The sequence below is a fragment of the Ranitomeya variabilis genome, chromosome 2 (genome assembly GCF_051348905.1).
Source record: "Ranitomeya variabilis isolate aRanVar5 chromosome 2, aRanVar5.hap1, whole genome shotgun sequence".
Lineage (NCBI taxonomy): Eukaryota > Metazoa > Chordata > Amphibia > Anura > Dendrobatidae > Ranitomeya > Ranitomeya variabilis.
Window position 1 is genome coordinate 635,766,946 of NC_135233.1, and position 24,023 is coordinate 635,790,968.

The 24,023-nt window shown below is 43.2% G+C and overlaps 1 protein-coding gene across 1 annotated transcript in view; it reads right to left on the reverse strand.

Annotated features, from left to right (window-relative positions):
* The window catches only part of FH (fumarate hydratase), a 132,627-nt gene that overhangs the window by 5,554 nt on the left and 103,050 nt on the right, over window positions 1–24,023 (reverse strand). Inside the window, exons 8-9 of the mRNA XM_077289095.1 lie at window positions 14,275–14,402; window positions 1,814–1,967 (exon numbers count right to left, since the gene is read on the reverse strand). Coding sequence (XP_077145210.1) covers window positions 1,814–1,967; window positions 14,275–14,402 — 282 coding nt within the window. The remainder of the gene's footprint in view (window positions 1–1,813; window positions 1,968–14,274; window positions 14,403–24,023) is intronic.

Below are 24,023 nucleotides of genomic sequence, written 5' to 3' on the forward strand. Positions count from 1 at the left end.
TGAGTAGAAAGGCAACATGATCAATTGTAAGTACACAGTGCTATGCAATATGATTACTGAAATATATTAAAGAGGATAAACATTTTGATTGGAGGAGTGCTTCTTTAAATCAAACCTGGCACCAGGTTCGATGGATATAAGAGAACACCACCACCTTTCAGGGCTGATATTCAACATTCTATAATACTGTATATAGGCCCTCAATCCGACCTGCAAGTGAAAAAAAAACATGCTATTATACTCACTTCGCAAGGTGGTCCAGTCTGAGGGGTGTCGCTTGTCTTGGTCCGTCACCTCCCTTCTTCTTGGGACTGCATCCTCCTTCTTGCTTCGTGAGGATGACGTGTCTCTACGTCATCGTGCTTACGTGCAGGTGTAATTCTCTGCCCTGACTAGGACACAGTAAAGTACTGCAATGAGTATGCGCTGGGGCCTCTCTCACCTTTCCTGATGCCTGTGCTTTGCAATACTTTGCTCTGCCCTCATCAGGATAGAGCAGTACGCCTGTGCATGAGTGCGAAGCCGGGGAGACTGTGTGGATGCATCATCCAAATGAAGCAAGAAAGAGGACCAAGATCAGTGACACCCCTCAGACCGGATCGCCATGCAAGTAAGTATAATAAAAGGTCTTTTCCTGGTCTTCCAGGGTTTAGAATGCTGTATATCAACCCTGAAAGGTGGTGGTGTTATCTCATATCAATCAACCTGGTGACAGGTTCCCTTTAAGGTTAAGTTCCCATAATCAGTTTTTGGCACTGTACTTTAGCTGTGCACAAAATGCAACAACTCATAGTTACAGCAAGACGGATGGGATCTATAAAAGTCTCATGCCCATTAAGATTATTTTTTTTTATGCAGTCTAAACTATTTTTTGCAGTGCATTTTTTAAATCCGCAACATGTGAACTTCTCTTGCGGGTACGCTGAGCTCCATGTGCGAATACAATAGAATTGTATTAGATGTGAAAAATCCACAGGTACAAACCGAATGTGCGGTTTCCGCTGTAGAAATACATTAAAAATGTATGTGATCTGCAGATGACTGTGTCAATAAAGTTTTGTCAAAGCCAAATACCAGGAAGCATCAAAAACAAAGCAGCTTTATTTAAAACATGATATTCCAAAAAGAGAAACTGTAGTGTCAGAAACGCAATAAAAAAGCATGTAAAAAAAAAAAAAAAGGAATAAAAAGAACAATACGGACATAACCTAATTTAATTAATAGTTGCAGAAATACTGCAAAAAAATCTGCAACATCAAAAGCTTACCAAAAATATTCATCGTGGGAATCTTGCATCACACAAGGATGGTGTGTAAAAAGCTGAAGCTGAAAAATCCCTTAAATTGAAGTCATAATAGGAAAGATAATGAAAGAGGAAATTACAATAAACTAATCAATAGAAACAATGACCCCACCTTTTTTTGTCATTTCCAAAGTGTGCCATACACATTGGACAAACCTGCCGATTGTAGCAGTGACACAGTCAGGAACGCAGGGCAAATGCCACCCAAAGTCCTGATAGCAGCTCTTGGAAGGAAAGCAAGATTGCATACGTGATCATCATACTTGGGGGACTCATCAGTGTTTTTGCCACTTTTTGGAAAAGTCACAACATTTTTGCACATTGTGGAAGTTGCGCCAAAAAATTACAACTTTTGCCGTTTTCACACAAGTTTGAAGCAGTGTTGCCAAAATGAGCGGAGCCATATAATTCAGCAAAAGTGCCGGTGGTTTGTAATCCAGTCTCTGAATTAAACACAACCATCTAGAGAAATAAAGAGAATTTGGGAATTCCAGAAACTCCATTCCTTACCTATGTGTGGATTCAGAGCTGTTACAAGCATTAAAGATTCATTCATCAGTTTGTTGATTCGGTCTGTATTTGCTTGAATTCCAACAACACAATTGTCCGTAAATGAAACGGAAGCATCACCAAGCAGCCTGACAGAGTTTAGGATATTTTTTATCTAAAAAACAAAACATAAGGAGAAAATAACTTTAAATGGTCAAGAGTACAAGTGAATAAGAAACTGAATAGATTTTAGCCGAGAAATCCTCCTTGAATTAGTAGTCACTACCCCTCACCCCTGCGGAACTCATCATTCTGAAAACTACCACCTCAAATCTTTCTTCATCAAAGCAGACAATGCGGGGACAATGAGGTGTCATTTTCTACAGCATATTAAAAAGGAGCCTGTCATGTAATTCATCCCTACAAATCTGCCCCAATGTCATGTAATGTGCATAACTAACATGTTCTTTACACTTTTAATCTTTACTCAATTGCATACCAGACCCCAGATTTCAGTCCTATGGGTGGCGCTGTATATCGCTTCAGTCATGGTCCGCTGGACAGTAGCCATGCCCAACAGTGTGACTGATGGCCTGCCCAGACGTCGCTCCAATCACTGAGGAAATCCTGCATGCTGACAATTACAGTGGGGCAAAAAAGTATTTAGTCATTCAGCAATAGTGCAAGTTCCACCACTTAAAAAGATGAGAGGCGTCTGTAATTTACATCATAGGTAGACCTCAACTATGGGAGACAAACTGAGAAAAAAAATTCCAGAAAATAATAATAATCTTTATTTTTTTATATAGCGCCAACATATTCCGCAGCGCTTTACAGGTTGCACACACATTATCGTCACTGTCCCCGTTGGGGCTCACAATCTAAATTCCCTATCAGTATGTCTTTGGAATGTGGGAGGAAACCGGAGTACCCGGAGGAAACCCACGCAAACACGGAGAGAACAAAATCACATTGTCTGTTTTTTATCATTTAATTTGAATATTATGGTGGAAAATAAGTATTTGGTCAGAAACAAAATTTCATCTCAATACTTTGTAATATATCCTTTGTTGGCAATGACAGAGGTCAAACGTTTTCTGTAAGTCTTCACAAGGTTGCCACACACTGTTGTTGGTATGTTGGCCCATTCCTCCATGCAGATCTCCTCTAGAGCAGTGATGTTTTTGGCTTTTCGCTTGGCAACACAGACTTTCAACTCCCTCCCAAGGTTTTCTATAGGGTTGAGATCTGGAGACTGGCTAGGCCACTCCAGGACCTTGAAATGCTTCTTACGAAGCCACTCCTTCGTTGCCCTGGTGGTGTGCTTTGGATCATTGTCATGTTGAAAGACCCAGCCACGTTTCATCTTCAATGCCCTTGCTGATGGAAGGAGGTTTGCACTCAAAATCTCACGATACATGGCCCCATTCATTCTTTCATGTACCCGGACCAGTCGTCCTGGCCCCTTTGCAGAGAAACAGCCCCAAAGCATGATGTTTCCACCACCATGCTTTACAGTAGGTATGGTGTTTGATGGATGCAACTCAGTATTCTTTTTCCTCCAAACACGACAAGGTGTGTTTCTACCAAACAGTTCCAGTTTGGTTTCATCAGACCATAGGACATTCTCCCAAAACTCCTCTGGATCATCCAAATGCTCTCTAGCAAACTTCAGACGGGCCCGGACATGTACTGGCTTAAGCAGTGGGACACGTCTGGCACTGCAGGATCTGAGTCCATGGTGGCGTAGGGTGTTACTTATGGTAGGCCTTGTTACATTGGTCCCAGCTCTCTGCAGTTCATTCACTAGGTCCCCCCGCGTGGTTCTGGGATTTTTGCTCACCGTTCTTGTGATCATTCTGACCCCACGGGGTGGGATTTTGCGTGGAGCCCCAGATCGAGGGAGATTATCAGTGGTCTTGAATGTCTTCCATTTTCTAATTATTGCTCCCACTGTTGATTTCTTCACTCCAAGCTGGTTGGCTATTGCAGATTCAGTCTTCCCAGCCTGGTGCAGGGCTACAATTTTGTTTCTGGTGTCCTTTGACAGCTCTTTGGTCTTCACCATAGTGGAGTTTGGAGTCAGACTGTTTGAGGGTGTGCACAGGTGTCTTTTTATACTGATAAGTTTAAACAGGTGCCATTACTACAGGTAATGAGTGGAGGAAAGAGGAGACTCTTAAAGAAGAAGTTACAGGTCTGTGAGAGCCAGAAATCTTGATTGTTTGTTTCTGACCAAATACTTATTTTCCACCATAATATGCAAATAAAATGATAAAAAAACAGACAATGTGATTTTCTGGAATTTTTTTTCTCAGTTGGTCTCCCATAGTTGAGGTCTACCTATGATGTAAATTACAGACGCCTCTCATCTTTTTAAGTGGTGGAACTTGCACTATTGCTGAATGACTAAATACTTTTTTGCCCCACTGTAAGTCATCGGGCATGGGTGCACATCCACAGCTTCATTTGTTACTTGCGCATGCTCTGGAAGATACTGGGAGTCAAAGGCTTTGTGCATCTGCTCACATTCATCCAGTTTCAATGCACATGCCTAGGGAGCTGGTTGGCAGCGGGTAGGTGCAAGATTTCCTTGGCGATTGCAGTGATGTTCTGGCAATCCAGGTCATCAATAACACTGCTATGGGAGTGACTATTGTGACTAAATTGATATGCAAGCGCCACCCATAGGACTAAAAACCAGGATCTGGTAGGCAATTGAGCAAAGATTAAACCTTATCTTACTATTATACTGGGACGTTTAGCTTGAGAACAACATGTTAGGCTAGTTTCACACTAGCGTTTTGCTGAGCTGCGGAGGGCTGCTGACTTCCTTTGTGAAGCCCCGTCCACAGCCGCACCTCCGCCTACGTCCGCATGCGGCCTGCATACCCATCTTTAACATTAGGTACGCAGGTCGTGCGGATGTACAGTACAGACCAAAAGTTTGGACACACCTTCTCATTTAAAGATTGTTCTGAATTTTCATGACTATGAAAATTGTACATTCACACTGAAGGCATCAAAACTATGAATTAACACATGTGGAATTATATACTTAACAAAAAAGTGTGAAACAACTGAAATTATGTCTTATATTCTAGGTTTTTTAAAGTAGACAAAAAAAATCAGAGAAAAGCAGAGGTGATTACCTGCTGAAGCCTCCAAACAAATGCACTAGCAGGGCGCATCGGACCCGTTTAATGATGGCAAGAACACAGGTGCAAGAAATACCGATAAAACAACCACTTTCAATCCAGTGTTGGCTTTTGGCATTAATGCACAAAAAAAAATATATTTTTTTTTTGTCAATTTTCTGTAGGATTTTTAGTCCTTTTTGTGCGTCTGTGAGCTTTTACTCAATGTTTAGCGTAGGACCGGCAAAATGTAAGGACCCTTACCAGGGATTAACCAGGGATTCAAGCTTGAGGAGGATAATTTGCATATTCCAGGTGCCTTCTGGGAAAAGCGAAGAGTCTCCCTCAGCAAGAAGATCGTTGGGTACAGCCGGGACCAGCTGCTTGGAAAGCATCACCAAACCAGGGATTCAAGCTTGAGGAGGATAATTTTTGCCTGTAGGACATTATTGCAAGAAAGCTTGGCTGAGTAGATTACACAAGAAGGAAAGCACACAGCAAGTCAGCAGGATCTGGGAGCAACATGGCAGATGTGACAACCTACATGGTGAGCTGCAGCATGTGCTACATGTTCGCAGATCGACCAGAAGAAGCATCCAATTTCACCTGTCAGAAGTGTAGACTAGTGGCCCTTTTAGAAGAAAAGGTGCGGGGTCTGGAAGAAAGAATAGCAACTTTGAAACTCATCAAAGAGAATGAAGACTTCCTAGACAGAACAGAAGCATCTCTACTGGTCACAGAAGGTGAAAAAAGTGTCAGAGAACCTCCAAAAGCAGATGTGTGGAAGCATGTGACCAAAAGAAGCAAGAAGACCATGGAGAAATCACCAACCACACAACTGAAGAACCGATATCAAATCTTTGTAGAGGTTGAAGATGGCACACCTAAGGATGAAGCACTACCAGCAGGCAAAAAAGAAAAGGGTACGCAGCAACAAGTGACAGCAAAAAGTACAGCCAAGAAGCAACGAAGAGTGGTGGTGGTGGGAGACTCACTACTGAGAGGCACAGAAGCAGCCATCTGCAGACCGGACATAACCGCAAGAGAAGTATGCTGCCTTCCAGGTGCGATGATCAAGGATGTGACTGATAGGATACCAAAGCTCTTCAGCTCCAAGGACGTCCACCCATTTCTTCTGATACATGTTGGCACCAATGACACCGCAAGGAAGGACCTACCGACAATCTGCAAGGACTTTGAAGAGTTGGGGAAGAAAGTAAAGGAACTGGATGCACAGGTAGTTTTTTCTTCTATCCTTCCAGTAGACGGGCATGGCACCAGGAGATGGAACAGGATCCTTGATGCGAACAACTGGCTAAGACGATGGTGCAGATAACAAGGATTCGGATTCCTGGACCACGGTGTGAATTACTTGTACGATGGACTCCTCGCCAGAAACGGACTACACCTCAACAAACCTGGGAAACACACATTCGCCAGAAGACTCGCTACACTCATCAGGAGGGCGTTAAACTAGAAAAAGAGGGGACGGGAAGAAAAACATTAGACTCGAAGAAAGAAGACCCAGGAAAACATACTCAGAAGGGAGGTAAGAACATTTCTAAAACAATCCACAGCGAGGAGATTGGAACAAAACAAAATCCTCTAAACTGCATGCTCGCAAATGCCAGAAGCCTGACAAACAAGATGGAAGAACTAGAAGCAGAAATATCTACAGGTAACTTTGACATAGTGGGAATAACCGAGACATGGTTAGATGAAAGCTATGACTGGGCAGTTAACTTACAGGGTTACAGTCTGTTTAGAAAGGATCGTAAAAATTGGAGAGGAGGAGGGGTTTGTCTCTATGTAAAGTCTTGTCTAAAGTCCACTTTAAGGGAGGATATTAGCGAAGGGAATGAGGATGTCGAGTCCATATGGGTCGAAATTCATGGAGGGAAAAATGGTAACAAAATTCTCATTGGGGTCTGTTACAAACCCCCAAATATAACAGAAATCATGGAAAGTCTACTTCTAAAGCAGATAGATGAAGCTGCAACCCATAATGAGGTCCTGGTTATGGGGGACTTTAACTACCCGGATATTAACTTGGAAACAGAAACCTGTGAAACCCATAAAGGCAACAGGTTTCTGCTAAGAACCAAGAAAAATTATCTTTCACAATTGGTGCAGAATCCAACCAGAGCAGCACTTTTAGACCTAATACTATCTAATAGACCTGACAGAATAACAAATCTGCAGGTGGTCGGGCATCTAGGAAATAGCGACCACAATATTGTACAGTTTCACCTGTCTTTCACTAGGGGGACTTGTCAGGGAGTCACAAAAACACTGAACTTTAGGAAGGCAAAGTTTGACCAGCTTAGAGATGCCCTTAATCTGGTAGACTGGGACAATATCCTCAGAAATAAGAATACAGATAATAAATGGAAAATGTTTAAGAACATCCTAAATAGGCACTGTAAGCGGTTTATACCTTGTGGGAATAAAAGGACTAGAAATAGGAAAAACCCAATGTGGCTAAACAAAGGTGGCAGATGAGGTTTAACAATGATAAATGTAAGGTTATACACATGGGAAGAAGGAATCAATATCACCATTACACACTGAACGGGAAACCACTGGGTAAATCTGACAGGGAGAAGGACTTGGGGATCCTAGTTAATGATAAACTTACCTGGAGCAGCCAGTGCCAGGCAGCAGCTGCCAAGGCAAACAGGATCATGGGGTGCATTAAAAGAGGTCTGGATACACATGATGAGAGCATTATACTGCCTCTGTACAAATCCCTAGTTAGACCGCACATGGAGTACTGTGTCCAGTTTTGGGCACCGGTGCTCAGGAAGGATATAATGGAACTAGAGAGAGTACAAAGGAGGGCAACAAAATTAATAAAGGGGATGGGAGAACTACAATACCCAGATAGATTAGTGAAATTAGGATTATTTAGTCTAGAAAAAAGACGACTGAGGGGCGATCTAATAACCATGTATAAGTATATAAGGGGACAGTACAAATATCTCGCTGAGGATCTGTTTATACCAAGGAAGGTGACGGGCACAAGGGGGCATTCTTTGCGTCTGGAGGAGAGAAGGTTTTTCCACCAACATAGAAGAGGATTCTTTACTGTTAGGGCAGTGAGAATCTGGAATTGCTTGCCTGAGGAGGTGGTGATGGCGAACTCAGTCGAGGGGTTCAAGAGAGGCCTGGATGTCTTCCTGGAGCAGAACAATATTGTATCATACAATTATTAGGTTCTGTAGAAGGATGTAGATCTGGGGATTTATTATGATGGAATATAGGAATATAGGCTGAACTGGATGGACAAATGTCTTTTTTCGGCCTTACTAACTATGTTACTATGTTACTATGTTCACGCGGGTTGCCGGCTTACGTATTGAGGCCCCAATATAAACTAATACCTTACATACATTGATATGTGTTTTTTTTGCACTTTATCTTGCAGGGCGCAGTCGGACCAAGATGGCACTGTAAACTGTAGGCTACTGTTCACACAGCATGCATTTTGTAGCACTGGGCGGCCCCCCTGTATGTGCGTTATTAATAGGCTTTAAACCAGATGCTTTGCATTGTCTGTGTGAACGATGCCACATACAGACTATTATCGCTTTTTTTGTGCATTAATGCCAAACAGCCAACACTGGATTGAAAGTGGTTGTTTTATCTGTATTTCTTGCACCTGTGTTCTTGCCATCATTAAACGGGTCCGATGCGCTCTGCTAGTGCATTTGTTTGGAGGCTTCAGCAGGTAATCACCTCTGCTTTTCTCTGTGATTTTTTTGTCAATTTTCTGTAGGATTTTTAGTCCTTTTTGTGCGTCTGTGAGTTTTTCAAAGTAGCCACCTTTTGCTTTGATGGATGCTTTTCACACTCTTGGCATTCTCTTGATGAGCTTTAAGTGGTAGTCACCGGGAATGGTTTTCAATTCACAGGTGTGCCCTGTCAGGTTTTATAAGTGGGATTTCTTGCCTTATAAATGGGGTTGGGACCATCCGTTGTGTTGTGCAGAAGTCTGGTGGATAGACAGCTGATAGTCCTACAGAATAGACTGTTAGAATTTGTACTATGGCAAGAAAAAAACAGTTAAGTAAAGAAAAACGAGTGGCCATCATTACTTTAAGAAATGAAGGTCAGTCAGTCCAAAAAATTGGGTAAACTTTGAAAGTGTCCCCAAGTGCAGTGGCAAAAACCATCAAGTGCTACAAAGAAACTGGCTCACATGAGGACCGCACCAGGAAAGGAAGACCAAGAGTCACCTCTGCTTCTGAGGATAAGTTTATCCGAGTCACCAGCCTCAGAAATCGCAGGTTAACAGCAGCTCAGATTAGAGACCAGGTCAATGCCACACAGAGTTCTAGCAGCAGACACATCTCTACAACAACCGTTAAGAGGAGACTTTGTGCAGCAGGCCTTCATGGTAAAATAGCTGCTAGGAAAACACTGCTAAGGACAGGCAACAAGCAGAAGTGACTTGTTTGGGCTAAAGAACACAAGGAATGGACATTAGACCAGTGGAAATCTGTGCTTTGGTCTGATGAGTCCAAATTTGAGATCTTTGGTTCCAACCACTGTGTCTTTGTGCGACGCAGAAAAGGTGAACGGATGGACTCTACATGCCTGGTTCCCACCGTGAAGCAAGGAGGAGGTGGTGTGATGGTGTGGGGGTGCTTTGCTGGTGACACTGTTGGGGATTTATTCAAAATTGAAGGCATACAGAACAAGCATGGCTACCACAGCATCTTGCAGCGGCATGCTATTCCATCCTGTTTGCGTTTAGTTGGACCATCATTTATTTTTCAACAGGAAAATGACCCCAAACACACCTCCAGGCTGTGTAATGGCTATTTGACCAAGAAGGAGAGTGATGGGATGCTACGCCAGATGACCTGGCCTCCACAGTCACCAGACCTGAACCCAATCCAGATGGTTTGGGGTGAGCTGGACCGCAGAGTGAAGGCAAAAGGGCCAACAAGTGCTAAGCATCTCTGGGAACTCCTTCAAGATTGTTGGAAGACCATTCCCGGTGACTACCTCTTGAAGCTCATCAAGATAATGCCAAGAGTGTGCAAAGCAGTCATCAAAGCAAAAGGTGGCTACTTTGAAGAACCTAGAATATAAGACATAATTTCAGTTGTTTCACACTTTTTTGTTAAGTATATAATTCCATATGTGTTAATTCATAGTGTTGATGCCTTCAGTGTGAATGTACAATTTTCATAGTCATGAAAATACAGAAAAATCTTTAAATGAGAAGGTGTGTCCAAACTTTTGGTCTGTACTGTACATCCGCACGACCTGCGTACGTGGATGCCTCCGCATGCGTCGTTTTGACGATGCAGAGAAAAAATTCCAACCAGCTGCGTTTGACACGGGTCGCCGCATCGTCAAAACGACGCATGCAGAGGCATCTGCATACATCCGCACGACCTGCGTACCTAATGTTAAAGATAAAGGCTTGAGAAAGGCTCAGTGTACTTGGTATACAATTTGGGTAGATGTGTGGACCATTCTACCCAGGAGACCAGGCACCCACCGGTGAGCATTGTGCTGTTCCAATTTTTTCAATCAATTTAATGTTAAAGATAGGTACACAGGCTGCATGCGGACGTAGGCAGAGCTGAGCGGCGGTGGTGCGGCCGTGGGCGGGGCTTCACGGAGGAAGTCCAAAGCCCTCTGCAGCTCAGCAAAATGCTAGTGTGAAACTAGCCTTAGTGATGTACAGAACTTGAACTGCAAATGATGTGACCAGTTCCCTTTAAACTTTATGGAGAAGGGAGGGCGCAGAGTAGTCAGGAGCAGAGTAACACACAAATCAAGCAAGCAGCTTTCTAGAAAATGATTTACCACCTACAATAATTACATTCACAGCTACACTGCTCAAGGAGAGAAACCAACCACCCAACCTATGGATTACCAGAGAAACACCACGCAGGAAATGTATTATACAAAATGCCTTTATTTAATATTGATAGTGGCAATTAAAGCAATAAAAACAATATAACTGTGCGCGTAACAGGACTGCAATTATTCCACATAATTATTCCAATAGGACAAATGGTAGTAGTGGACCATATATTTCAATACTCAATTCCTCATAGTGAAAGCAAATGTGCAAAAAATATATGAAACAGTGCACACAAATGACTCCTGTGACTGAGTGTATCAATTCTAAGTAAAATATATAAAGTGTAAAGTGCAATGTGCAAGATCATCAAAAACGCATCTCAGGTTGTACTGGTTGTACTATAAAAAATCAATATAGACAAAAGTGCAGCGTGAATAGAGGGATTTAAAAAATGTAGGCATATACCTTTAAGGGTTGTCCCGTGATCGTGCACCCCGATGCACGTTTCGGGAGATTTTCCAAGTGACACCATTTTGGAAACTAGACCCCTTAAGGAACTTATCTAGATGCGTGGTGAGCACTTTGAACCCCCAAGTGCTTCACAGAAGTTTATAACGTAGAGCTGTGAAAATAAAAAATCGTATTTTTTTTTTTTTTTTACACAAAAATGATCTTTTCCCCACAAATTCTTATTTTCACAACGGTAACAGGAGAAATTAGAAAATGAAAGTTGTTGTGCAATTTGTCCTGACAACGCAGATACCCCATATGTGGGGTAAACCACAGTTTGGGCGCATGGCAGAGCTTGGAAGAGAAGGAGTTCAGTTTGACTTTTTCAATGCAGAATTGGCTGGAATTGAGATCGGACGCCATGTCGCGTTTGGAGAGCCCTGATGTGCCTAAACAGTGGTAACCCCCCACAAGTGACACCATTTTGGAAACTAGACCCCTTAAAGGAACTTATCTAGATGTGTGGTGAGCACTTTGAACCCCCACGTGCTTCACATAAATTTATAACGTAGAGCTGTGAAAATAAAAAATCCTTTTTTTTTCCTCAAAAATGATTTTTTTAGCCTGCAATTTTTTATTTTCTCAAGGGTAACAGGAGAAATTGGAACCCGATAATTTGCTGACCAGTTTGTCGTGAGTACGCTGATACCCCATATGTGGGGGGGACCACTGTTTGGGCACACATCGGGGCTCGGAAGGGAACTAGTGACGTTTTAAAATGCAGACTTTGATGGAATGGTCTGCGGGCATCATGTTGCATTTGGAGAGCTCCTGATGTAACTAAACAGTAGAAAATCCCCACAAGTGACCCCATTTTGGAAACTAGACCCTTCCAAAGAGCTTAGATGTGTGGTGAGCACTATGAACCCCCAAATGCTTCACAGAAGTTTATAATGTAGAGCCATGAAAATAAAAATTCATTTTTCGACAAAAATGATCTTTTCACCCCCAAATTTTTACTTTTACAAGGGTAACAGAAGAAATTGGACCCCAAAGTTTATTGTGCAATTTATCCTGAGTACGCTGATACCCCATATGTGGGGGGGGGCACGGTTTGGGCGCATGGCAGAGCTCAGAAGGGAAGGAGCGCCGTTTTGGAATGCAGACTTTGATAGAATGGTCTGCGGGCGTTATGTTGCGTTTGCAGAGCCCCTGATGTGCCTAAACAGTAGAAACCCCACACAAGGGACCCCATTTTGGAAACTAGACCCCCCAAAGAACTTACCTAGAGGTGTGGTGAGCACTTTGAACGCCCAAGTGCTTCACAGAAGTTTGACTTAGAGCCGTGAAAATAAAAAATCATTTTTTTTCCACAAAAATGATTTTTTTAGCCCAAGTTTTTTTTATTTTCGCAAGGGTAACAGGAGAAACTGGACCCCAAAAGTTGTTGTCCAATTAGTCTTGAATATGCCGATGCCCCATATGTGGGGGTAAACCACTGTTTGGGCACACGGCAGAGCTCAGAAGGGAGGGAGCACCATTTGACTTTTTGAGCGCAAAATTGGCTGTCACGTTTGGAGACCCCTGATGTACCTAAACAGTGGAAACCCCCCAATTCTAACTCCAACCCTAACCCCAAAACACCCCTAACCCTAATCCCAACCCTAACCATAACCCTAATCAAAACCCTAAACCCAACACACTCCTAATCATAATCTCAACCCTAACCTCAAACCTAACCCTAATCCCAACCCTAATCCCAATACACCCCTAACCCTAATCACAACCCTAACCGTAATGCCAACCCTAATACCAATCCTAACCCTAATCCAAATCCTAATCCCAACTCTAACCCTAATTTTAGCCCCAACCCTAACTTTAGCACCAAACCTAACTTTAGCCCCAACCCTAACCCTAATTGGAAAATGGAAATATACATTTTTTTCTTTTATTGTTTTATTGTTTTTTCCTAACTAAGGGGGTGATAAGGGGGGGGGGGGGTATTTATTATTTTTTCTATTTTGATCACTGCGATAGGATCTCACAGTGACCAAAATAAAACAAGAGGAAGAATCTTCCTCTGCCGGCCGGCAGATCACGGCGGGAACACTGCACATACGCCCTCCATTTTCTTACCGGAAGAAGATGGTGGCCAGGAGGGGATGCAGAAGGACCCAGGGACACCGGTAAGTATAACAGGGTCCCAGATCCCCTATTTCTCTGTCCTCTGATGTGCGATCACATCAGAGGACAGAGAATGACAGACATCGTTTTTTGTTTTTTTTTGCGGTTGCTGGTAAACGCCCTAAAGATAAAATCTGACAATTTTGAGTTGCAATCTGCACTTCCCTAAAAAAACAAGTCATGACAAAAAAACAAAAACAACTTGCCTCATTCCAGTGATGTATCACTTACTGGACTGCTTGGAGTGGTTTTGGACAAATTTCTGTTTTTTCTGTTCTAGATGTAGCAGTGATCAGAATTTTGAGCCCTGTGTCACCCCACCCACATACAGGATTGGCAGCTTACTATGTACACTGTGCACTGTCAGGCAATCAGTGCTAGGGCAGGGTTACACAGATTAGCCTGACTGGCCTGCACAGGGCACCTAGTCAGGCATTGATAATCTCTTGCTGATTGTATTGAAACTAGAGCAAGCTGCTGATCAAGTGACACATTGCTGTAAGCAGGTTCTCTTGCCCTGTATTATGCTGCTCTCAGATTAAATAGTAAAAACTGGCTGACAGATTACTTCTAAGTGTATAGACTTGGAAAACCACATCGCCAGGTCATTTTTTAACCACAGAACGAACTTTTTATCCCCCATTACCATTTGACCTCACTTGGAATGCCTCCCCCAATGTACATTGTATGAAAAAATAAACAAAATCAGTGTTCTTCAAAACTGCAAATTCACCTGAAAAAACCCACAAGTATGGCTATATATATATAAAAAAAATTAAATTATGGCTCAAGGAAGAAAGTGAAAATTAAAGTGCAAAACTATAATGCTTGGTGCAGCAAAGGAGTTAAAACATTAGTAGGATGAATAACTAAACAATACTTACAATTAGAGGCTTGAAAACATTCAATTCAAAATGTCCATTACTAGCGCCTATTGTTACAGCAACGTGGTTCCCCATTACTTGAGCAGCTACCATAGTAACTGCTTCACATTGCGTAGGATTCACTTTGCCTGTAAGGAAAAAAATAAATTGTTCTCAAATTGAGTCAAAATTTCACTACATTACCAAATATGGCCATAATTTGAAAAGAGAACCTGTCAGCAGGATTTTGCTAATTAAACTACAGACATTGTCAGCTTGGCAGTGTTACAGTGATAAAAATGATACCTGGGGTGAAGAAATCCATCTTAGGCTTCTTTCACACTAGCGTCGGGCTCGGCCCGTCGCTGTGCGTCGGGCCGACGTTCCCGACGCTAGCGTTGTCTCCGCCGCACAACGGGGGCAGCGGATGCATTTTTCCAGCGCATCCGCTGCTCCATTGTGAGGTGCGGGGAAGCGCGGGGAGGTGGGGGCGGAGTTCCGGCCGCGCATGCGCGGTCGGAAAAAGCGGACCGTCGTGAGCAAAAAATGTTATATGTAGCGTTTTTTGCTCCCGACAGTCCGCCACTGCACGACGCATCCGTCGCACGACGGGTGCGACGTGTGGCAATCCGTCACAATGCATCGCTTAATGTTAATCAATGGCGAAAAAACGCATCCTGCAAACACTTTTGCAGGATGCGTTTTTTCGGCAAAACGACGCATTGTGACGGAATGCAGTTAACGCTAGTGTGAAAGTAGCCTTATGGTTCTTGTGTAATCAGTGTTAGGCCTCTTTCACACTTCAGTCTTTTTGTTTCAGTCAAAATCCGTTTTTTTTCACAAAAAAAAACAACGGATCCAGCGAATTTGCCCGCTGGATCCGTCTTTTTCTCATAGACTTGTATTAGCAACGGATTACGACGGCTGGCCTCATGTTTCGTCCGTCGTGCGCTGGATCCGTCGGAATTTGTTTATCCGTAGTTTGGAGAGGATGGACAAAGTATAGTTTTTGTCTGCGTCGAAAAGTCGGACAGCGACGGATCCAGCGGCGTCCGTCGTTGGCTAGAATGGAAGCCTATGAGCACAGGATCCGTCGCTGTCCGTCAAATGACGGAATCCAGCGACGGACTCATTTTTTTTACACTGAGCATGCTCCAAATCAGTATCTAGTAGCCAATTGGCCAGACAGCCCCAAATCTATATAAACCTGCCACGTGGCTTCATTCCTCAATGTGCCAGCAAGAAGCATACAAGCAAGAAGCCAGCCAGCAACCTGCCTGATGGATAGATGCACGTAGATGGTCCTTTCATTTCTGCCACTTGCTCTACAACCTCTCAAAGATGGGGTGTTAAAACACTCAATAGATAGGTTTCCATTATTTTCCAGTAGCCAATCACGTTTGGGAGCCTCCCATTTGGAGATATGAAAAAACAGATCCGTCGAAAAAACGGATGCGACAGATCCGTTGTTTCCGTTTTTTCACTATTTTTGACGGATCCGTCGCGACGACGGATTTTGACTGACACATGAAGACTGAAGTGTGAAAGTGGCCTTAGAAGTTTTCAGCTAATGAGATGCTCATGCTCCGAGGGGGAATTGTAGGCAGAGTCTTATCTTCCTGCACTAAGCCAGAGAAACCAAGGAAAGACCTGCCCACAGGCCGCACCGAAGGGCTGTGGAGTCGGAGTTGGTATAAAATGATCCCACTCAGACTCCTAAAGTATATAATAAATTGAGTACAGTAGTTCAATGCAGTTTGTGGGGAATATTTTTTCATAAGAATTTGGGAAAGTTATGAAATGTCCTATAAATGTCTGTCCTATTCCTGATCTAAGGTCTAGACTTTTAGCCGAGATGAATCTGTGATGCAGTTTATGTTCATGATAAGTAAAGAAGCTCATTTCACAGTGACCGAAGTTAATAATCATTTTGTGTGTCAGTGTATAAGTGACCCAGATGAAAACAAATGCTGTGATGACAAAATCAGTTCATACTCTGGTAGTGATACAAATGCTGCTTCAAGAGCTTACAATCTAAAAAGACATTCACAACAATGCCACCCAGAGGTTTACAAAGCTGTGTTTGAAAAAGATCACAGCAGCACCAAGAAACCAGAGACCAGCACTTCCCACCAGGCAAAGCAGGAGGAAAGATCATCTCAAACATCAGTTACAAGATATTTTGTAAGTGACAAAGTTACTGTAACAATGACAGCAGATGTTTAAAAGACAGCTCATCAAGCTTGTTGTGAAGATCTGTGTACCATTATCATTATTTGCACAACCAGCTTTTAGAGCTCTTAATGGCGAAATGGCCCGCAAACTTGGTGTTTCTCTTGGAAAGAGAAAGTATTAGAAAATTAGTGATTGAAAAAGCCCTTAACCAAAAGGAAGATTTTAACCCCTTACTGACATCGGACGGGATAGTACGTCCGATGTCAGCTCCCCTGCTTTGATGCAGGGCTCCGCGGTGAGCCCGCATCAAAGCCGGGACATGTCAGCTGTTTTGAACAGCTGACATGTGCCCGCAATAGCGGCGGGTGAAATCGCGATTCACCCGCCGCTATTAACTAGTTAAATGCCGCTGTCAAACGCAGACAGCGGCATTTAACTACCGCATCCGGCCGGGCGGCTGGAAATGACGGCATCGCCGACCCCCGTCACATGATCGGAGGTCGGCGATGCTTCTCCATTGTAACCATAGAGGTCCTTGAGACCTCTATGGTTACTGATCGCCGGTAGCTGTGAGCGCCACCCTGTGGTCGGCGCTCACAGCACACCGATCAATAAAAAAAAAGCATTAACCTGATCGCTAAACGGCGTAACGAGAAGAAAAATCGAAACGCCAGAATTACGTTTTTTTGGTCGCCGCGACATTGCATTAAAATGCAATAACGGGCGATCAAAAGAACGTATCTGCACCGAATTGGAATAATTAAAAACGCCAGCTCGGCACGCGAAAAATAAGCCCTCAAGCGACCCCAGATCATGAAAAATGGAGACGCTACGAGTATCGGAAAATGGCGCAATTTTTTATTTTTATTTTTTTTTAGCAAAGTTTGGAATTTTTTTTCACCACTTAGGTAAAAAATAACCTAGTCATGTTAGGTGTCTATGAACTCGTAATGACCTGGAGAATCATAATAGCAGGTCAGTTTTAGGATTTAGTGAACCTAGCAAAAAAGCCAAGCAAAAAACAAGTGTGGGATTGCACTTTTTTTGCAATTTCACCGCACTTGGAATTTTTTTCCCGTTTTCTAGTACATGACATGGTAAAACCAATGATGTCGTTCAAAAGTACAACTCGTCCCGCAAAAAATAAGCCCTCACATGGCCAAATTGACGGAAAAATAAAAAAGTTATGGCTCTGGGAAGGAGGGGAGTGAAAAACGAACACGGAAAAACGAAAAATCCCACGGTCATGAAGGGGTTAAAAAGACTATTGAGACACTTTGTGTTTCTTAAAATGGAGGCCTGCACACGTCACAGAGTGAACTATTTTGCTATCAGCGTTTGATATGTTTGTGACAACAAAACTTTTTTACTAAGACGCTAGCAGTAAAAGATACTAAAGCTCATCACAGCAGCCAGTTTCTCCAGACCTTAGTGAAAAAAGTTCTGCAAGACTATGAACTAAAAAAGAACAGGTTCTTGCTATTGTAACTGATAATACTTCAAACATGATAAGTACAATTAAACTGATGAATGAAAATCATGAAGGTGAACAGCAGCTAGAAGAACATTTCACATTCAGTATGTTGGAGATGGAAAGCCACAGTCCTATTCCCATAACCGAGGAACAAACATATATTACTACAGAAGAACAGCAAAATGATTCTTTACAATTAAATGATCTTGTTGAAGCTGCTTCACACCTCTTTGCTATTCATGACATGCGCTGTGTTGTGCACACGCTGCAGCTGGCAATAAGATAGTCTGCAAGAGGGACATGCTGGAACTCTGATTAGCAAAGTGAGGAAATTGGCTATTGCTGCCAGAACCCCTAAAATTGATTCCAACTTGAAGAGACGTGCTGGAAAAGGGGCAATTGTGGATCAAGCCACTCGGTGGGGCAGCACCTATTTAATGATTGAGTGAGTGCTTGAGCTGAAACCCTTCTTTGTAGATATGGCCAACCCTCAGGTAACACTACATGAAGGTCAATGGACACAGGTGGCTGAATTGAAGGAATTGCTTCATCACCAATTTATAGTGACTAAAAAGTTACAAGTTGAGGATTTAACTCCTGGCATTTTTATAAAAGGAGTGGAAAAACGTGTTGTTTTGCCTGTCCCAAAGAGAAAGTTTATTCGCAGATGACATTGCTGCTTCAATGAAACGGAGAGACACTGCTATTAGAAAATAAAATTCTTCTGGCAGCTGTTTATGTGGACCAGAGTCATCGTACATTGCTGGATGATCAACTACTACTTACTAAAGGAAAATAAGCTCTGATTGAGGTAGCAGTTAGGATGAGTGGACTACAGGAAGGCCAAGAGCAAGAAGACTCGGGTCCTGCAAGTGCTGCCGCTGCCATTTCTTCATGCTCATGAGATGATGATCTTGATTTCGAAAAGTATTTGGATGACATGGAGCAGGCAAAGCGTTGCCGCAGGGAAAAATATTCCTCTCCCATAGAAAAGAGTGACCACATTTCAGCAAAATTTTTCATCTGCTCTCAAAGTAGTTGAAGAGTTCAATCGTTCATCAAAACTGACTGTGCACAAGGCAATTCCTTTTTACCCTGAAATTGTTAGAGATGTCGCCCATGTGGTTACTGCTTTGCCACCAACCCAATTTAGTGTAGAGAGGTTGTTTTCTAGCGCTAAAATAATTAGGTCAGATTTGAGGTGATGTATGAAGGAGGATCTGATGGAGGCAATACTATTTCTCAGAACAAATTTAAAAAATTGAATAGAAATTCAAATTTCTCAGAACAAATAGGTAAAAGGACGGGGTTGTACCCCTTTTGATAAAGCTGGACCGCAAAACGCGCGTCAAGGGGCTGCTGGGTCCAAGTGGGATTGCCGTCCTTTTACCTATGGGTAAACATGCATGAAGGACCAGTCTATTGGGAGTGATTTGTGGGGTACTGCCGGTTTGGCACCCACTTATGTCACTGAACTCCTTTTACCATGTGGGTAGTACTGTGCTATGATGGTCACTAATGTGTAGCATGCACAGGATGTACTTTGCTTTTCCTACCTAAATCCAGCATACCTTCATGTCTCCTCCATATTTCCTCACTGTTTGGGTTACAATGTTTGCTATCTATTAATTCATATGTATATCTGTATTAATAAAATCTCTTTTTTCATGAAAACTATGTATTTTGGGATTTTTATACTCCATTTTGTTGTCTTGTTCTATGGTTATTGGAGTTGTCCTGTTGACCCAGTGAGTCTGGGCACTAATTTTGGGAGAGCTTTACTCTTCTGCTCTCGGCCGCAATGGAACGATGTGCTTCATGATTTTTTGTATGATTATCTACATATGTATATCAGCAAACATAATGATACTGTATATAACCTTAAAGATAATATATACTGTAGGCATATATGTAATGTAAGTACATAGGGGTAATGTGGTGGACATGTATCAGCTTTATTAGAATTACAGATGTGATATGAGATGGAGGAGATGGGTGGTCCAAGGTCCCCTCCAATGTTGGAATGAATGACAGAGGTTGTTATGCTGATGGGTGAACCCACTATACCAAGGGCCGGGCTTACCTTGGAGGGGCGTAACCAACTGCCTACCGGGTCTTTACTAGAGCCTCTGATGATGACAATAAGGTGGGTTGCCAGTAGACACTAAGTACTACCCCAGAGTAGTCCCTTGGACTGCAGCAGCTGACCGGAGGGTCAAAGGCGCAAGTACGAGGTAAAGGAGGGCGAAGACAAAGACGTGGTCAAACAATCCAAGGTCAGCACAGGTTCGATAAAGGTAGCCGAGATCAGGAGCAGAGAACTTAGATAAGAGGGTAAACAAGCTGAGTCTTTAATGGAATACAGAATATGGAGTAATTCATAAACAGGTGCTAGCGGGCCAGGGACCAACGTTCAAGCGGGAATGGAGGGTGGAGTCACCTGATACATCACCTGCTACCAGGTGATAGGATGGGGAAGCAAATCTCTTCAGGGCAGGGTGGATACAAATTCTTGCACAGTTTGGAAACTACACCCTATGACTCACAATCAGCACAAGGAAACTTAAGAGTAATGGGCAAGTATTGGGTGGAGTAGAGGAAAATACATGGCAAGTAGGATGGCACTTAGAAGGCATGCGAGTGGCTGGCGTGACAGAGGTCTGTGCTGGGGCAGATACGAACAACCAATAAGTGTGCAGTGGGCGGGCAGAGGGCATTACTGGACACTGAGGCAGGGGGCTCTCTACCTCTAACTGTGAGGACAGTGAAATGTATCATGGGTTTGGTTGGAAAAAGTAGGCATTAGTCCTACCAGTAATGGGTTTTCCAGGAGTCCCTCATGATAGCACCATTACGAGGTTCTCCCTCATATCCTTCATAGCGACAGAAACACCCAAGAGGTTAGAAAGCCCCTCCTTCCACCAGCCCTCAGTAATTTTTTTCAAGTATTACACCAGGATGGATGCAACTATTTTAATTTGGTTTCCTTCTACATACGTTACGTTCACATAGCAGATAGGAATTTAAAGGGAGGGAACGTAATGGGTGCAGTCATGATTGATTCCTGGAAAACCTATTACCAGTAGGACTAATGCCTGCTTTCCAGGATGCTCCGCCTGACAAGGTCATCAGGAGAATACCAGAGGATACATTCATGGGATGACTACAGTTTGGGGGACCTTTCTTCTGAAGGCCATTTCTTGGCCAGATAAAACATCAAGTGTACAGTGTGTGCAAAAGGTGCTAAGATTTGTCAATGTTGCAGCACTGCAGATCTGGTCCAGTGAGGCCCCTGTGTGGCTCTGCCCATGATGTGGCTACTGCTCTAGTAGAATGGGCTCTTATGTTGTCCAGAGAAGACTTTCGTTCTGATGATTAGGTCAGGCTCATCACTGACCTAACCCATCTTGCCAGCGCTGCCTTTGACGTATTTTTTTCCCCTGTTTATTCACGCAAACTGCTTGAACAGATTGGAATCTATTTGCCAGTCTTTTGTGGTTTCCAAATACTGGAGGACTACTCTTCTGACGTCTAGGGAATGAAATGCCTGTTCTTGACTATTTTTATGGTCCTGGCAGGATGGGGGGGCAAGACTACCTCTTGGCTCAGATGGAAAGTTGTCACTCTTTTGGTAGCAACGCTGGATCTAGCCTGGAGGATAATACAGTCATCTAGGATCCTTAGGTATGGATTTGTGATGGAAAACAACTATTTTCTCTATCCATCTATAAATCGCATAGTGGGACATAGGCTCTATCAGTGGTTCTCATTCTATTTGTGGCTTTAACGAATCGCTCAATCCATGGATGCCCCGCTAGCGGATAGTCTATGAAAGCACTCAGAGCTAGTATATGCACCTTCAAAGTGCTTTATCAAATCCTGTCTGTAGACACACTAAAATTTTGGTAATATTAGGATTATAGATTTCTCCAGTCACCTCAGGCTACAGTGCACAAAATTTTCTCCAGAGGTGTGTGTATATTACTGATGGTACTTGCTTTTAATTTTTGTATAGTTGATATGATGGAGTTGGAGAGACCTTTAGATCTCGAGATCTGCCTTTCAGGATCCAGGCAAACAACTGTAGGAGTTTCACGTTGGGATCGTGCATTGACTTTTGGAACAGAAGAACGTGCCGTTCTGGAAGGATGATGGGATCTTCAATAGACCTCATTCTCAGCAAGGGAAACCAGCGTCAACCAGGCTTGATCCTCCTTTATCTTCCTTAGCACTGCTGTAATTGGGGGCAAGGGAGGAAGAGCATACGCTAGGTCCATATCCTATTTCTAGGATAAGGCGTCAACCCCTGTTGGCCTGTTTTTTGATTGACACAAAGAAAAATGCAAAGAGCAAAATTCTCTTCCCCCTCAAACAGGTCCAACTGGGGAGTACCCCCATCAAAATATTAAGAGGTGAAATTCTTCCCAGTTCAGCTTGTATTCCGGATATTGAACAGTTTTCCAGCTGAGAAAGTCTGTTACTGAATTTTGAGACACCTCAGATGTATCGCTGTCACTTATCGCACAATCTCCTCTGCTCACAGGAAGATCTTCTGTGCTAAAGCCTGCAGATGGCGGTGTGTTGGTTCCAATTAATGTCTGAGGAAGGCTACTGTTGTAATATCAGGCCTCTTTTGTGTTGGCTCTTTAAACTTGACACCTTTTTAGGGTCTCCCAGATGCCCTAAAGCTCCCTGAGGTTGGATGACCTCAGAAGATCTGATTTCTGCTAGGTACCCTATAGGTACTGATCTTTTACATGGCCCCCCCAGCCACTGCTGCTCGCATCTGTGGTGACTGCTACGAAAGGGGACAGCTTTCACATAATCCCTCTTTTCAGGTAGGTCCTAGAAGTCTACCAGGCTAATGACTCCTTTGTTATTACCGACAATGTTATTTTCTTGTCTATTACATTTATTCTTCTGTTCCAGGTTGTCAGAATCTTATGTTGTAATTGTCGAGTGGAACCGACTCCACCGAACCTCTGGTACAGAGCAGTCATTAGTCCAAGAATCCTCAGTTTTTCTGATGGAAACTTGTGATTTTCTTCTGAAAGCTAGAACTGTTTTTTTTCTCTGATAAGAAGGACATCTGCTGTTTGTAGTCCAGGAGGGTTCCTAGGGAGATCTTTTGCCTTCATGGCACAAAATGCTTAGCTACTTACCGGTAGCGGTGACAGCACCATGAGAGAGAGGGGTTCCGCCCTTCAGGGACCGGAAACCTACAAACATAAAAAGGGCGGAATCTCTCTCCCGCATCAGTTGGATTACAGAGCATGAGAGCACCTCCCAGGTTAGCAGCAAAATATACAACATTTTTTAACTAAATATAATTTTTACATGTGTAGAAGCTTCAAGCCCCGAAAAGTGCTCACCCACACGTGAAGGGAGGGAATATAAGGGTGCTGTCATGGTATCCGAAAAACACTGCTACCGGTAAGTAGCTAAGCATTTATTCGGTCTCCCATGACAGCACCACAAGAGAATTACAGAGATGTAAGGAATCTAGGGAGGGACTACTGCTTCAAGCACCCTTCTCCCAAATGTGAGATCAGAAGAGCCACCCAAATCGAGTCTATAATGTTTGAAGAAAGTGGATGGAGAGGACCATGTAGGCACCTTACATATGTCCTCTATCGACACTTCCGACCTCTCTGCCCAGGATGTTGCCACGCTCGGGTGGAGTGCGCCTTTAAGCCCTTCGGAACTGCAGTGCCACTCGCTGTGTATGCCAAAGAAATTGCCTCCCTAATCCACCGGGCTAAGGTACTTTTTGAGACTAAGCCCTTTCCTAACCCCCTGAAAGGACACAGATAAGAAGTTATGCTTCTTCCACAGGCCAGTTACTGAGATATAAGTAAGAAGGCATCTCCTAACATTTAATCAGTGGAACCTCTTTTCTTTCTGATTGGTAGGGTTGGCACAAAAGAAAGGCAGGACTATTTCCTGCAGCCTGTGGAATGTGGAAGAGACTTTTGGCAGATACAGGGGATCTGGTCTTAAGATAACCCCATCGTCCCTAAACTGGGTATACGGAGGTTGCCTAGACAGGGCCTGCATATAGCTAACTCTGAGCCACCGTTAGCACAACTAAAAGGGCAGTCTTTATAGATAATCTTTATCG